The sequence below is a fragment of the Fringilla coelebs genome (genome assembly GCF_963513975.1).
Source record: "Fringilla coelebs genome assembly, chromosome: 14".
Classification (NCBI taxonomy): Eukaryota; Metazoa; Chordata; class Aves; order Passeriformes; family Fringillidae; genus Fringilla; species Fringilla coelebs.
In genome coordinates this window covers 18471218-18485591 of record NC_140040.1, presented here as the reverse complement: position 1 = coordinate 18485591, position 14374 = coordinate 18471218, and the positions used below count along the sequence as shown (strand labels likewise).

The following is a 14374-nucleotide window of genomic DNA, read 5'->3' as shown; positions in this document are numbered from 1 at the left end:
GAATCCAGCTCAGGTAGAATAGTACCAAGAGCAAAGATTAAAATAACTCAATTAAAGAACTGTTTAATAAAAACAATTTAATGAAAACTAATAGCTAGGGTATATATTTGGCATAGCAGATCATATTACCAGCAGGTGTTTCTGTTATTAAGCTCAGCAGAGTTGTACTTGGCAATATATGCAAATTCAAAATTTACAGCTTCACAGATTACTGCTTCTTTTTGTCCACAACAGTTCTATAACTTCTTTACAATTCAGATTGATTTTTGGTTTCTAATAGTGCTTTAGAGTAATTGTCACTGTATCCAACTAGGATTGAAATCTATTATACCTAAAGAAAATAACTGTAACTGTTACCAATATTTATCCCCCCAGGTAGAAGGTTCTCATTCACATACAATGGGAGTTTTTTGCATGGAAGTATTTTTTATTATTTGTAGTCCAGAGTTGTGCTTAGTGGAACACCATGTGGTCATGCTTCTCTGTTGTGCTCTATAAAAACAGTAGCTGACTTTGGTGAATTTTTAAAAAGAAGCTGGACTGTAAACTGGAAATTTTGACAGTAGTACAACAGGGAAGGGTATGAGAACACAATCTGTTCTACAGTTTGTATAATTTCAAGATGCCCATATGAATTATTCCCATTCAAATTGTCATATTTTAGTCAAAGCCCTGCTGATCATTATTAATCTGCTGTAATATCTGCAGCAAAACAATTCTTCTCAGGAATAAAAAATTACTGACAAAAGTTGAAGATTTTATTCCAGTTCCTCTGAAGAACAAATGCTTTTAGGGCTTATTGTAACCAATATTTGATATTCACAAATCTTGCTGAATGGCACCACAGTATTATTTTTCCCTCCATGCAGTTCAGAATGTGTTACTGTGTTGAAAGACAGATTGGAAAGTAAATCTTGTCAATATATGTTTTTAAAAGCTGTTTGTAATCTGCTCTCTCTTCTCTATTGAATAGAGTGGACTATACTTTTTTTTGCTGGCATTAATGTTCATCAGTTGATAAACAAACAAAAAATTCAACAAAAGTTGAATACTGCCTCTCTGAGATGGACCCAGCAGAGGTAGAACAGCTTTCTGTGGTGTGTTAATTGTGGTTTTCTCAGTGGAAATCGTTGAGGCATTGCTGCTACTTAGGGAATAAAAGCAGAAGGCACTAAAGGATGCATAGACAATACTGTCAATCAAATTGAAGTTCTTTATTCTTTCAATATATTAATTAAAAATGGTATCATTGATTAGTGGAGCTCTCATTGTTGGTCACCTGTTCAGTACAGCAGTAACCCATGGCAAGAGGTGAAAGAAAAGGGAGTTTTCTGACAGCTTCAGCAGGTGCTGCAAACCTGGGAGCTGCTCCTCCTGCTGTGATGGACAGGAGCACTGCAGCATTCAGAGGCTGAAATAATGCTGAGCAACCCCCAGGGGTACAAAAACAGGCACTTTAAACTGTTGGGCCTTCGTGCCCTGGAATCCCTCTCCTCTCAAGGTGCCTGAGCTGAGTCTGCAGGAGCTGCCATGGCTCAGGGGCAAACCTGCAGCTTTCCAGCTCAGTGGATTTTTTCACTACTTTTAGGGATTCTTCAAAGGTGTGGCTTGCACAAGCAACTACATTTAGATATCTGTACAGACCCAGCCTAAACTGGCTGCAGGTTTTTTGCCTTTCTATACTGAATGGGGTTTGGTTTAAGACCTTTTTTTTTTTTAATCCTTTTTTCCTAGTTGTAACGTGCTGTTATCGTAACATTGTGCAATTCTGGTTTTAATAGTGATATTGGGGAATGAGCTGCCTGTACCTTGTCTGATTTTTAGTACCTGCACTGATTTGCTCACAGCTCAGTGTTCAGGAATTGTGCTTGATATTTGCTGTAGTTTGAGATGAAGTGCAAAGTTCACAAGTCCCTCAATCTTGACACTGCATCAGCTGTAGCTGTCAGAGTGCAAACCTGCCAGACATAAATTATGCTGTTAGCCCTGAGTCTTATCTAAACAGGGTCTTTTCTGAGCTTCAAAGATTGATAAGTTTCCACACTGCAATCACTCCCTCCAACACTTCCTTCATTCTGTCAATCCTTTTCCTTTTTTCCTCTTCAACACAGACCTATTTTGAAGGAACATGCTGTAAAGTAGTGTCTGCCAGCACTGCTCAATCCCAGTGCTGCATCCAGACATGGAAAAAATCCCTCCTCTTACTCCACACCTGCATCTATTCATATTGCTTTTCTTGATGTTTCTGCATGGCAGAATGTCATCCTCACGTTGCTTATGATGCCTGACAGCTCACCTTGTGCAGGGTTTGTAATTGGGAAGATGGAATTACTGCTGAAAACCTCCATCACAGTGATGCAAAGGGAATGTCACAGTACAGCTGAATAGCACAGTGCTGTCCAGCCTTTTGAAGAAGTCCAGATTTCAGAGGTGATGAGGATCAATCTCTCTTTCCCTCCAGTAACTCCCATGCCTGGAATAAAGGGGTGAGTTTATTGCCCAGAAATACCATCCTGGTGTGGAGCTGTGCCACTGGGGCTCCAGGCACAGGGCAGGGGCAGGTCTGGCAATCCCTGCAGTCAGAACTGAAGGGATTTGCAGGTGTGACAGAGCAGCAAATTCTGTCTGTTCCCTTTTGGGCTGGGAAAGTTAACAGGCTCTACTCCTCACAGGGCACAGCTGTAAAGTACAGTCAGAAATTGCTTCCCTGAATTTGGCATCCATGAGCCAAATAACGCTCACCCCATGAGCCATGTGGCCATGCACACAGCAGATTCACTGCTGCCCAAACATTGGCACTGCCAGACTCCAACTTTTGGGGGTTTGCCCCCTGGCAGAGTTGCCTTACCTGGTGCTGCAAGACACCAAGTTCAAAACCAGAGCAACTACTGAGTGTTTCATGTAGTGGGCCAAAAAGAAAGCATGAAAATCACAAATATGACAATTGTTTCTCTAGCACCCAACTGAAGAGGGAAAAGATAATTGGTTTTTAGTATTTAAATTATGTTTTGGTTTGCTTTTTAAACTGGGTCTGATTGAATTCTGAAGACCTATTGTTTTATGTCTGATATGGTCTCTGCCAGTTGGCAGATTTTAATCTGTTCCAATGGGTTGCTGGCTGGACTGGGATTGTGTGTTCTGTCTGCATTTCAGTGGCACTGCCAGGGGACATTGGGCCTTTTGCCCTTGTCTGTGGACACTTGGAAATTAAATGTAACTTAACCTTAGCACAATTTGGGGAGAAGTTACTAGAACCTTGCCATACTCTTTTTTTTTAGTAAGATTGTGACATCTGTGTTGGCAAAAAACCCCCACCCAACAACAACAGCAACAAAAAAAACCTGTTAAATCATTTGTGGTTTAATCATTGTCACATTACAACCACAAAGTACCCTAAGTAGTGGCCAAAAAAATCCTGTTAGGCCTTTTCAGAGTACTTTCTGACCAGAGTGGCTAAGTACCACGCAGTAATTCTAAATTATTTTTGTATGCTGTTTCTAGTTTATGTTCTCAAATGGCTTCTAATAAAACTTCAGATAATAATCACTGGGATAAAAATACCAGTGAGTTAACAGCAGCTGAGGAACAGTTTATAGCATGATGTGTTATAGCAACTCATCTTTTTAATTCTACTGTTAAAAAATTTATGGTATATTCATCAAAAGATAGGAATGCTTTTGATTTCTGGTTTCACTAGAGAAGCTTTTCTTTCTTTTTGGGGGGTGGCAAAGAGGGCACAAAAATCCCCTCCATTGGTGTGATCAAAGAGGTCACACAATATTGCAGAGATCTTTATTATTGCAGAGTCCTTGAACCTGGTGTTTTATCTGAAATTTTGTGTGGTTTGGCAAACAGATATCAGAGAGGAAATATTTTCAAGGAAGTAAGATAATATTAATTTTTTCTTTTTCATTTCTTTCACATTAATATCTAAGAGTATCAGATATCATTTAGCTTTATGGGGATACCTTTAAAAAAAGACTTTAGGCAAACTTAATGCACAAAGTTTGCCATTTTTAAGTGGTGCCTCACACATCTGCAAACCTCCACTGTACTGTTTGCATTGTGTCTGAAAACTAATAACATCCCTAGATTTTTATTAGTTAATGCACAGTCTGGTTTATTTCATTGCTGCACATCTCCAGTGTCTGGTTGCTGCTGTGTAGTTCCTTCACTCTGTACCTCCAGGAATCTCAGGTTGCTGTAAAAGGTGGGTTTGAGCTGAGCTCTCTCCTGAGCACGTGCTGCATGGCAGGTTACAAATCCCAGCCTAATGAGCCTGGGGACTGAGCTTCCCTGGGGAGCCAGACCCTGCTTCAGTGACCTGTAGTACCCAGTGTCTCATTTGGCAGAGAATTAGGAAGGGAGCAGACACCTCATCAGCAGATTTTCCTGACTACAGACTCATTTTGGTACAAGCTGTCAAAGTCCAAGGACCCTCCAGTCTGACTTTTTAAACCTCATCTGTCACTGGACTATAATTGGTTTATAAATTGGCTTAAAGATAATAACAGAACTAACCTTTCTCACAAAAAGCACTTCTGCAACTATCATAAAAGTTCTTACACAAAAAGCATGTCTGCAACTGTGATAAACTTCACCAAGGCTTAAAAATAATAATACATGAGTTAAACATGCTGGTGAGTGATTGGTGGTGGGAGTCAGTGCTGGCCCATGTGTCAGAGCAGCCAGCCACTGAGGTAACTCACACACCCAGTGGCAGAGGCACTTGGAAGTTGTTGTTGTGGGGTTTGATTGGTTTTTAGCTGCTTTTTCTCCCTACAAGAATGCTGATATGGTGTTTGACTTCTCCTGCCAGCTTGCAGCAGGCACAGAGGTCTCTGCTGGACCCCAAATAATCCAAAAGTTGAGGCACCTCCACAAACCCAGGATTCTTTGTACAAAATGTTCATTCAGCACTGTTGAGCCAGTGTTCTTCTTCACACCTGCAAGTCTGCAATCTGTGGGGCAGATTGTTCCTGGCTGCCTGCAGACTCTTCTGTGGCATTGTTTCCTTGAACATGCTAAAGCTGTCCACACGATGTGTGCACAGAATGAGCACCTCTGGGCTTTCAGCATTCTGCATCTGAGCAGTGAGACACCTCTGGGCTTTGCAGAGGGACTCACATATCTCACTGCAGGTCCTTGGGGCATTTCCAGATTGGTGAGTTGCACATCATACGAGCATACCAAAAAGTTCTGCTCATGGCTTCTTAGCAAGTTGTCAGATTGATGAAGCTATCAGCTCTGATATTCAATTTTGCCTCTTTTCTCTGCTTTTTGCAATTATTGAAGTTCAGTATCTACAAAGGAAAATTAGATTTGCAGAATTTAAGGATTTCTACTCTTTGAGTATAATTGCTAGGTATCTGAGTGACACCTGAGTGCAGGGATGCCAGTCAGTCCCAGAGACAGCTGGGCTTGCACAGGCCATTGTATTATAAAGATTTCAATTGCCAGATAAAATTAATACAATTTTAGTTTTAAAATAATTTCAAAGCATCATATATTTCTGTTTACTCTATAATAAATGCATACAATATATGAATATACTTTTGTATAAAATGGACAAAGACCAAATACACCTTCCTTGAATTATGGTTGTTCCTTTTTTCTGTGGATTTTTTCTATACTTTTAAGTAGTTGCCTTAGTACTGTAAAATAGTGCTTTCTCTTCACAAAATAAATGTTTTTAATATTACAAAGGCAGTAGGAAATGCTTGAAGATTTGCATTTAGATCCTCTGTCAAATTACCTGTGTAAGAAATGGGTAGAAATCTGTTTGAACCTTATTATTAAAGTTTATTCCTAGCATGATGGGAATCCTCTCATATCAAACAAGACAAGGTATCACAATTTTTTAAGTGAAGACCAAAAAATCACTCCACTTATTTCACTGTCTAGTCAGCTCAGAATATCTTCCTATTTTGTCTTAGCACTCAAGTAATAGTCTGTATATGAGAGTTTTATCCAGGGCTTGTAGGTTAAGTGTCTTGGAGGGGGGTGGCCACCACCTCATAGTCATAACAGAATAAAGCATGAAGCCAGACAATAGAATAGAAAGTGCAATCTATCTCTAAACCCTTTCTTTTTAATTAAGACTATTTGAATACCTATTTATTTGTAAACCAAGATTTGTATTATTTAGCAGGGTGCCTCCAGCAGAAGTTGAATTTCCCTGTGCCCAGAGCTGCCCCAGTGCTGTCTGCAGCTCTGGCAGCATGGGGGACACAACTGGAGCTGACATATTTCATATCTCTAGCAGAACTCGTGGCACTGGCTAGATGATAAAAGAGTGGTCCAGAGTCATTTTGCTGGGCTCTGTCTGAAGCACCACCCTGGCTCCAAGAGAGAGCCCAAAGCTGCAGATTTTCCATCCAGCCTCATTTTTATTTCACAGTAGAGCTTTTTGTTGTCCTCAGTCTCTAATGGAGCAGATAAGATGAATAAAAACCAAAACAGATGGGGAATTAAGAAGGAAGAAGGAGAGGAGACATATTTGCACTTTCAGACAATGAGAAAAAAGAAAAAGGTAGGGATGAAGGAAGAAGGAGTTCTAATGGATTTGCTCAGTGCCTGGAAGTACTCAGGATTTACACCATGGCAGACTTTTCAATTAGGGCAATAGTGTCAATAATTTGCTCTGTTCAACTTCTGCAGACAAATGGCTATGTGGCTTTATGGTTTTATTTCTGATCAGTCTGATATTTGTATCTCCTTTTGTATCTCTTCCTCAGTTTGATAAAGGTGACTGTGTCACTTTGAGTGGAGTCTGTGGGTTTGGATTGAGACCAACAGTGCCAGCAGAGCTGCAGAGGGAAGCTGAGCTGCAAACAGACACCTCAGCTCCACTTCTCTCAGACAGCTCAACTTGATCCAGAGCATCCAGAGTATGGCTGTGTTTTGTCTTCCAGCCATGGAGTTCTGACCTTTGTTTTTAACAAGAGAGGGTGAGGCTTCAAACAGTTGACCGGGGTCAGATGTTGTTATGTGTGGCTTTGCAGTTATGGTGAAAATAGGTGACTTGTGGTAATACTCAGCTAGGAAATCATGGGAGAGTTTGAAAGAACATCTAGTGTCCTCAGAAAGAAGTTTGAACACTTTTAGAGCAGTTGGAGTTAGCTGCAAACTGCAAAAGCTGAACCTTGACTTAGACAGAAATTCTGTATTTCCACAGCTATAAAATAAACAGGAAAACAACTGTGATTCAGTAATACTTTTAGTGTGATATGTGTAATATTGATGTGAGGGATTGTAGTGATTTCAATTTATCATTCAATAGAGTGGAGCCTAATGTGAGAGAGCTGTGAAACACAGGTGAATCTAGAGAAGTAAAAACTGCAATACAATCAAGCTGGCTATAGTTGTATTGGTTTGTATTGAATGAAAAACCTAAATTCCTTTTTAAAGTAGGGAAACCATAAAAATATCACATTTTGAGCAGGAAGACTGCACACACTTTGTGGGTGGGCATTACACACTTGGGCACTGTTGGCTTTTGTGAGGAGCAGCCAGGGGTTTGTCTGGGGCTGTGCTCTGCCCTGTGGCCTTGCTTGGCAGGCAGCAGGCTGTGTGCAGCAGAATGCAGGTTGGCTCCCTGGGTGATCTGATGGGCAGGGGGTGTCTGCTCACTGCTTGCACACACATGTGTTTCCAGAGCTCATGGCAGCATAAAGGTGTGTGGGTTTGTGAGATCCACTTGCTGCTCAGTTTGATTCTGATCTTTATATCAGAGCCACAGAAGACAACTGAGTGCTTTATCCAAGCACTCCCATAGGATGATTTTATTTCTGTCTTTGAAGCCTCAGGACTTTCAGCAAAAAGTGATAATGTAATTAAGAGATGACATTTATCTTCACAAGACCCTAGAGCTGCGTGTTTAACTGGATTAAAGCAAACGGAACTTGGAGGGAGTTTGGCCTTAAAAATCGTTCAGTTCTTATTTGTTTAATCATGCCAAAATTGAACAAGGAAAATATTCTTCAACTGTACCTTAGCCCTAGTTGTCTTGACTCTGCAACTGCTGCTCTGTTGATGATGACTCAATGCCATGGTGAACTAATTAGGACAGTACTTTGTTACTAACAAAAGAGCTGCTTTCTTCCTCCCTCCTCTCCCCAGCAGTTTGTCAAACAAAATTGTATCCTATACCAAAATAATAGCAACCTAATGTATCCTGGCACTCTGTCTCTAGTCAAACAACAGTATTTTGTAATGCTGTTTCAGTACATGTATTAGAGGAGTTGTGTTTTACACAGCCCATTAACACAAGGGAATCATTAATTTCTGGAGAGTGTCTTTGCCAGAAAGATGTGGGCTTTAAATCTTCAATGTACGTAGAAAAGTAGTGTCCATGTCAGATGTTCTAAATGGGGATGGTCATTCTTGAAAATAAAAGGATGGTAATGTTCTGTGCTCTGCATTTTAAAAAACTGCAGTCTCTAGCTGACATTCTTATAGGAGACTCAGGGATGCATTTCCATCTGTGTGGACATGATTAGGTACATTGTACTAACATCTTTTCATATGGCTCTGGATTACAAGGTGCTGCTGTTTCTCCTGTTTATATTTTTCTGTACTTCACAGACATCCTAAAATAGTTTTGTCTTGTTTAAAGTGTTTTTGTGAAAATGTAGTTGCTCTTTCCACCTTTGTTTTTTATATAAACAAAGGGCACATGTGTTACATCTGTTTTTTGAAAGCTGTTGTTAAAATCTTGTAGCAATAGTTAACTGAGCTGCCTGTTTCTGCTCTCCAAGGGGTGGCCTGGCCTGATATGCACCGTCTGGCTGACAGAGTCCATCTGGAGGAGCTGACTAGAATTGGCATCCTGAAAGGCAATGTGGATGACATGGTGAAGGTTCATCTGGGTGCAGTATTTATGCCACACGGACTTGGACATCTACTTGGAATCGACGTGCATGATGTTGGAGGCTACCCAGAGGTTAGTGTTAGTCCATGCTCAACTCCTCTGCAGATTAACCCCCTCAGTTCCATCAGCATTGCTCATACTCTGTGTGTGGTTACCCAACTGCAGCTTCTCAGAGGTACAGCACATGTGCGTTGAAGTGTCTGCATAAAATACCACATCTTTTTTTTTTTTTAGATGTGGTATTTTATGCAGTTTACTCTAAGGAAATCTATTAGTTCATTGAAACATAAATTGTTGATGGGAAGAAGTCAAGTGATGGTGCTCCTTGAGCATTCTTAACCTGTTCAGTTTCCACCTACACTGTGTTGTTCCTCTGTGAGTCCCTGCTCTGGCAGGCACCACCCAATACCCTGTGCTGTGGCAGAGCAGCTCAGTCTACCTGAGTCCTGTATTGGCAAATTCACCTGCTTCATTCCAGATGTGAGGCAGCTGCAGGAGCCCCCTGCTGTACCTGGGCAGGGAATCCCAGTGGCTGTGTCATATGGAAACAAGCTGGCTCATAGCCCTGTCTTGAGCTTTGATGTCCAGCACTGGTGAGGATGTAGCAAGAAAGAAGTCCATCAAGTCTTCCAGTCTTTGCAAATGTGAAAGCCTAAGCTCTTGTATTCTGAGTTTCTGCAGAAAACACAGAAGGCTTGTCTTTTTCATTGATTTAATTTGCTGATTCATGTAATCTGAAAGCAGAATAGGTAAAATTCTGTAACCAATTAATGGCAGTAGGTCTGCAATGATAACTAAAAGAATAAAATCTCTAAGGCAAATTGTACTTAATGTTTGAATAGAGGAAGTTTGCAGCAGCTTTGGAAAGACTTCAGAAGGATTGTGTTTGTGTTAGGTTGTGGTTATTTGAGGCTAACTGTTTAAGGATTTTCAGTAATACAGTACAAAAATGGATCATTTTTCTCCTCTCATATGTAAGCTGTTCTTTTGCAAGAATTTGCAAAAGAAGCAAGGAACTCCATAGGTAAAGTTTAAGCATATTTTGGTGCTTGTTCATGTTGGATGACCAGGCTACCTAACAGCTGCTATTGCTGGTTCAGTTTTGCAGGCAGTGGAGAAACAGTATATAATATTTGAGGACACTTATTACATTCACAATGTAATTATAGTTGAGATACAATATTGTGATAATGATATATTAGCATCATCTAATCAACTTACATGTAATAAAAATGAAACAAAAATCAAACGCAGTGCTATTCTGATTTTAAGGTTTCTGCACTAGCTGATACAGAAAGGATGGATGCTTGTCCCTTTGTTCCTCCCAAGTGCATTCTCTGTGCACAAATAGAGACATCCAGCAAAGCACAGGGACTGTGGTTACTTGGAGAGCTCATAAACTTCAAAATCCAGGACCCTGCTATTGCATGGCTTTGCTTAGATTGTTTTCACTTGTGTTGTGAATAACCTCTCTGAATTTGGTGGACAGGAGCATGTGTTCAAGACTTGGTAGGGTGAAGAGATAACTAAATTTTAGGAACAGGTGATTAGAATCCTGAGAGTGCAAAGTGCCCTTCTTGGTTTTGCCTAAAAACTGTATTCTTTGAGATTAGAGCAAGTACCTTACTGTCAAGGGAGATTTCTAGAACTGATTTTGTGAGAGTCTGAAGCAATGGACCCTGTACACCTTCCATCTCTCTGCAGATTTCAGTAGTGTGGCATACAAGCTACAGAATCATTTTTTGACAATAGTTTTTGTTTTCATATGAATGAATTTATAATTGTTATTGTATTATATTTGATATAATATAAGGGTCATTTTTTGAAAGCAACCTGATCTATCCACAATTTTGAAAGAGCAGCCTGTTACAGATAAAAATGGTTATAGAGACTGTATTTTCAAATGAGTTAGGCTCTCCAGTTTTGTATTTACTGTGTGTAAAAATGCCAGAGCTCTACACAGAATTTTATATCTGCAAATACTGAAATTGTTTGTTTCTGTTGGCATGCAACTGCATTCTTACATGAAGAATGCTTGCATGGCTAATTTACTTTAAAAATCAAATCCTAAATAGCAAATTCCTTGAATATGACACATGTATGAAAGCTCACTAACAAATAGCTGATGTTCTGTATTTGCATATAAAAGTGCACATAGATCTGTGTATGGCATCACTTTGTGTGAGAAATTATGAGTTCTGGGTTCTGCAGAAGAGCAATTCCTTTAAACTCTCTGTGTGGCATTAATTCCACCTCTGGCAGACCCTTCACTTCTCCCTGACCCAAAGCAGGAGGCCCTTTGAGTGAGATGAGTACCTGGGTGTGGGGAGGACCCTGCAGGAGCCTCTCAGGGAGCTCCATCAGCCTTCTCTGGGCTGTCCTCATGGGAGCCTGGTCCCTGCCCAGGGCAGGGGAGCGGTGGAAGGGTGCAGGGGATGTGGTTCTGCCCAAGTTCATCTAAACATGAGCAACTGAGCACCTTTCCTGCAAGTGTGGGACGTGTCTGTATTAGATGGGGGAAGGCTTATTGTCCATTCCTCATTGTTTCGTGAAAAAGCACATTTTGAAGACAGCTAGTACACTCTGGAGTGAATTGTGGTGCATTTTAAATGTTTACCAGCTAGCGAGATCTTCACAAAGGTTTTTATAAAGCCATTTTGGTGTTTATTGTACACTGAGCCCATGCCTGTAGTATCATGTCCTTTTTTCTAGCTGGTTAAAAAGCAACTTCTTTGCTTTTGGCCAAGGGAATTTCTGGGAGTATTACAAACGATTTTTTAAAAATAAAAACTTTCCAAGTGGATATTATTCCATTATTTTCCTCAAGTGTAAACAGTTACATTTGAAATAATACAATAAACGTTAATTTCCTAATTTTTATCCGTCAGAAAGTTTTGTGTTTTCCAAAAAAACTATTTCCAGACATTGTTAGCTTAGATTAGTTATTCATTAGTAGCCAAAGATTTCTTTTTTCAAAATTGGCAATAATAAGTTTTCATCTTTTCCAGTAAGCTGCTTTCGCATGCAGCATTGAACGAGCACTTTCTTCTTCTTTGACAAAAGTTGTAAATACTTGCAGATTTTCTGCAAAGTATACTCTGGGATATTAGAAAATATAACATTTCCCCTTCCTATTTCTTGCTGTGATAAAGAACAACCGGTTTTGCCAGCCATGAACGTGTCTTGGCAACATTATTTTAAGACAACACGTTCACAGGAGTGTGAGCACAGTATTTCCAGTGAAGCACACAAATAGAGGTGCTGGTTTTCAGGAGGGCTGAGCACCAGGAGCTCCCTGGGGACTGCATCTCCTGCCAGGCACCGCAGCTTTCCTTGGGGAAACCGAGTGCTGCGCATTTTGCCAGCCATGAACGTGTCTTGGCAACCTTATTTTAGGCCAGCACGTTCACAGGAGTGTGAGCACAGTGTTCACAGGAGTGTGAGCACCAGTGTTTCCCAGTGAAGCACACAAGTGAAGGTGCTGGTTTTCAGGAGGGGTGAGCACCAGGAGCTCCCTGGGCACCACGGCGTTCCTCTGGGAAACCGAGCACCGCGCATTTTGCCAGGCATGAACGTGTTTTGGCAATATTATTTTAGGACAACACATTCACAGGAGTGTGAGCAAAATGTTTCCCAGTGAAGCACACAAATGGAGGTGCTGGTTTTCAGGAGGGCTGAGCACCAGGAGTTCCCTGGGGACTGCATCTCCTGCCAGGCACCGCGGCGTTCCTCTGGGAAACTGAGAACCGCGTTTTTTGCCAGCAACAGATGTGTCTTGGCAACCTTATTTTAGGACAACACATTCACAGGAGTGTGAGCACAGTATTTCCAGTGAAGCACACAAGTGAAGGTGCTGGTTTTTAGGAGGGCTGAGCACCGGGAGCTCCCTGGGGACTGCGTCTCCTGCCAGGCACCTCAGCTTTCCTTGGGGAAACGAGTGCTGCGCGTTTTGCCAGCAATGAACGTGTCCTGACAACCTTATTTTAGGACAACACATTCACAGGAGTGTGAGCACAGTGTTCACAGGAGTGTGAGCACCAGTGTTTCCCAGTGAAGCACACAGGTGAAGGTGCTGGTTTTCAGGAGGGCTGAGCATCAGGAGCTCCCTGGGCACCACGGCGTTCCTTGGGGAAACCGAGTGCTGCGTGTTTTGCCAGCCAAGAACGTGTCTTGGCAACATTATTTTAGGACAACACGTTCACAGGAGTGTGAGCACAGTGTTTCCCAGTGAAGCACACAAGTGAAGGTGCTGGTTTTCAGGAGGGCTGAGCACCAGGAGCTCCCTGGGGACCATGGTGTTCCTCGCGGGAAGCCGAGCGCCGCGCGCCGCTTTGAAAATCCGCCTTTTCCTTCTGAGGGTCTGACTGCAGCTCAAGCACTGCTGAAAATTCAGCCCCAGTGGTACTAATCACTTCAGAAAATCTGGCCCTCAGTCAGACTGAGCTTGCTTCAAAGGGTGAAAACCCCACTGGGCTTAGCTTCTGCTGTAAAATTTAATCATGGAGATGGTTTTCTCACATTCTTTCAGTTGTTTCTGGGTAAATTCGATATGGGATATAAATGAGGGTTTGTGCCTGTTGCAATGAAGAAAATGTGGTAGGTGGCCCCAAATTTTCAGGCCCTGAGGTAGATGAGGCTGAAGTTTTCATTTAAATCTAGGTTCCGTGTCTCTAGATGCCTGAGTTGATTCAATTTCATGCTATATTAATTGACTATAAGGCTCTAAAGAACACTAAGTACATTTGATGACTTTCTATAATAATAAGCCGGTTAATTTAAGTTAGGTTAATAACTACTGTGATTTTCACATCTTATGAATTAAGAGTTTAATTTCATTTTGTTTTTTAAAATTATAAGATTTACCTTAGTTTTAATTTTTAATTCAATTATCATGAAAAGCTGATCCTTTTGTTGCTATTCTGCATCACAAATTAGGTTTGGAGGTCTGTTTTGGAGTTACCCAGATCCTTCCATCACTGTGCATGCTTGGGGAACATTTCTGCTGTGCACAAGCTGTGTCTGGCTTTAACAGAAAGCTTGCTCCCAGATCCCAGATGACTGACTGGAAATTTAAGTACTGGAGAATGCAGGAATAATCTTGTTCTGGCAAAAATTATTTTCCTTATGTATCCTACTTTATGTTGAAGCAGATTTCATTTTTTTGTGGTTAGCATTGCAAATGATGCATTAATGTTTTTTTCCTTTAAGAATCAGAGGATGAAGTGAATTTACCAAGAAGCCTAAAGCTGTTGTGTAGGGCCCTGGTGCTGCAAATTGCTTCACTTGCCATAACCTTGCAATGCCTTGCTCCAGCTTTGGTTACCCAGGACCTGCAAACATGAAACAACCTGTGTGGAAGGCACTTAGGGTGCCTTTACTTTACAAAGAGTAAAAGGACATGTCATTAGGTTTCACTTTTGGTTTTGTTCTTACAAGTGATTGCACACTTGGGAAAAGATTAGGAGAAAAAACTTGCTGCTTCTGCTTCATGGGACCCCCTTG

At 41.1% G+C, this 14374-nt stretch overlaps 1 protein-coding gene across 1 annotated transcript in view; it reads left to right on the top strand.

Moving 5' to 3' along the window:
- The window catches only part of PEPD (peptidase D), a 143185-nt gene that overhangs the window by 112579 nt on the left and 16232 nt on the right, over positions 1–14374 (top strand). Inside the window, exon 13 of the mRNA XM_084214878.1 lies at positions 8760–8944. Within this exon, the coding sequence (XP_084071004.1) occupies positions 8760–8944 (185 nt within the window). The remainder of the gene's footprint in view (positions 1–8759; positions 8945–14374) is intronic.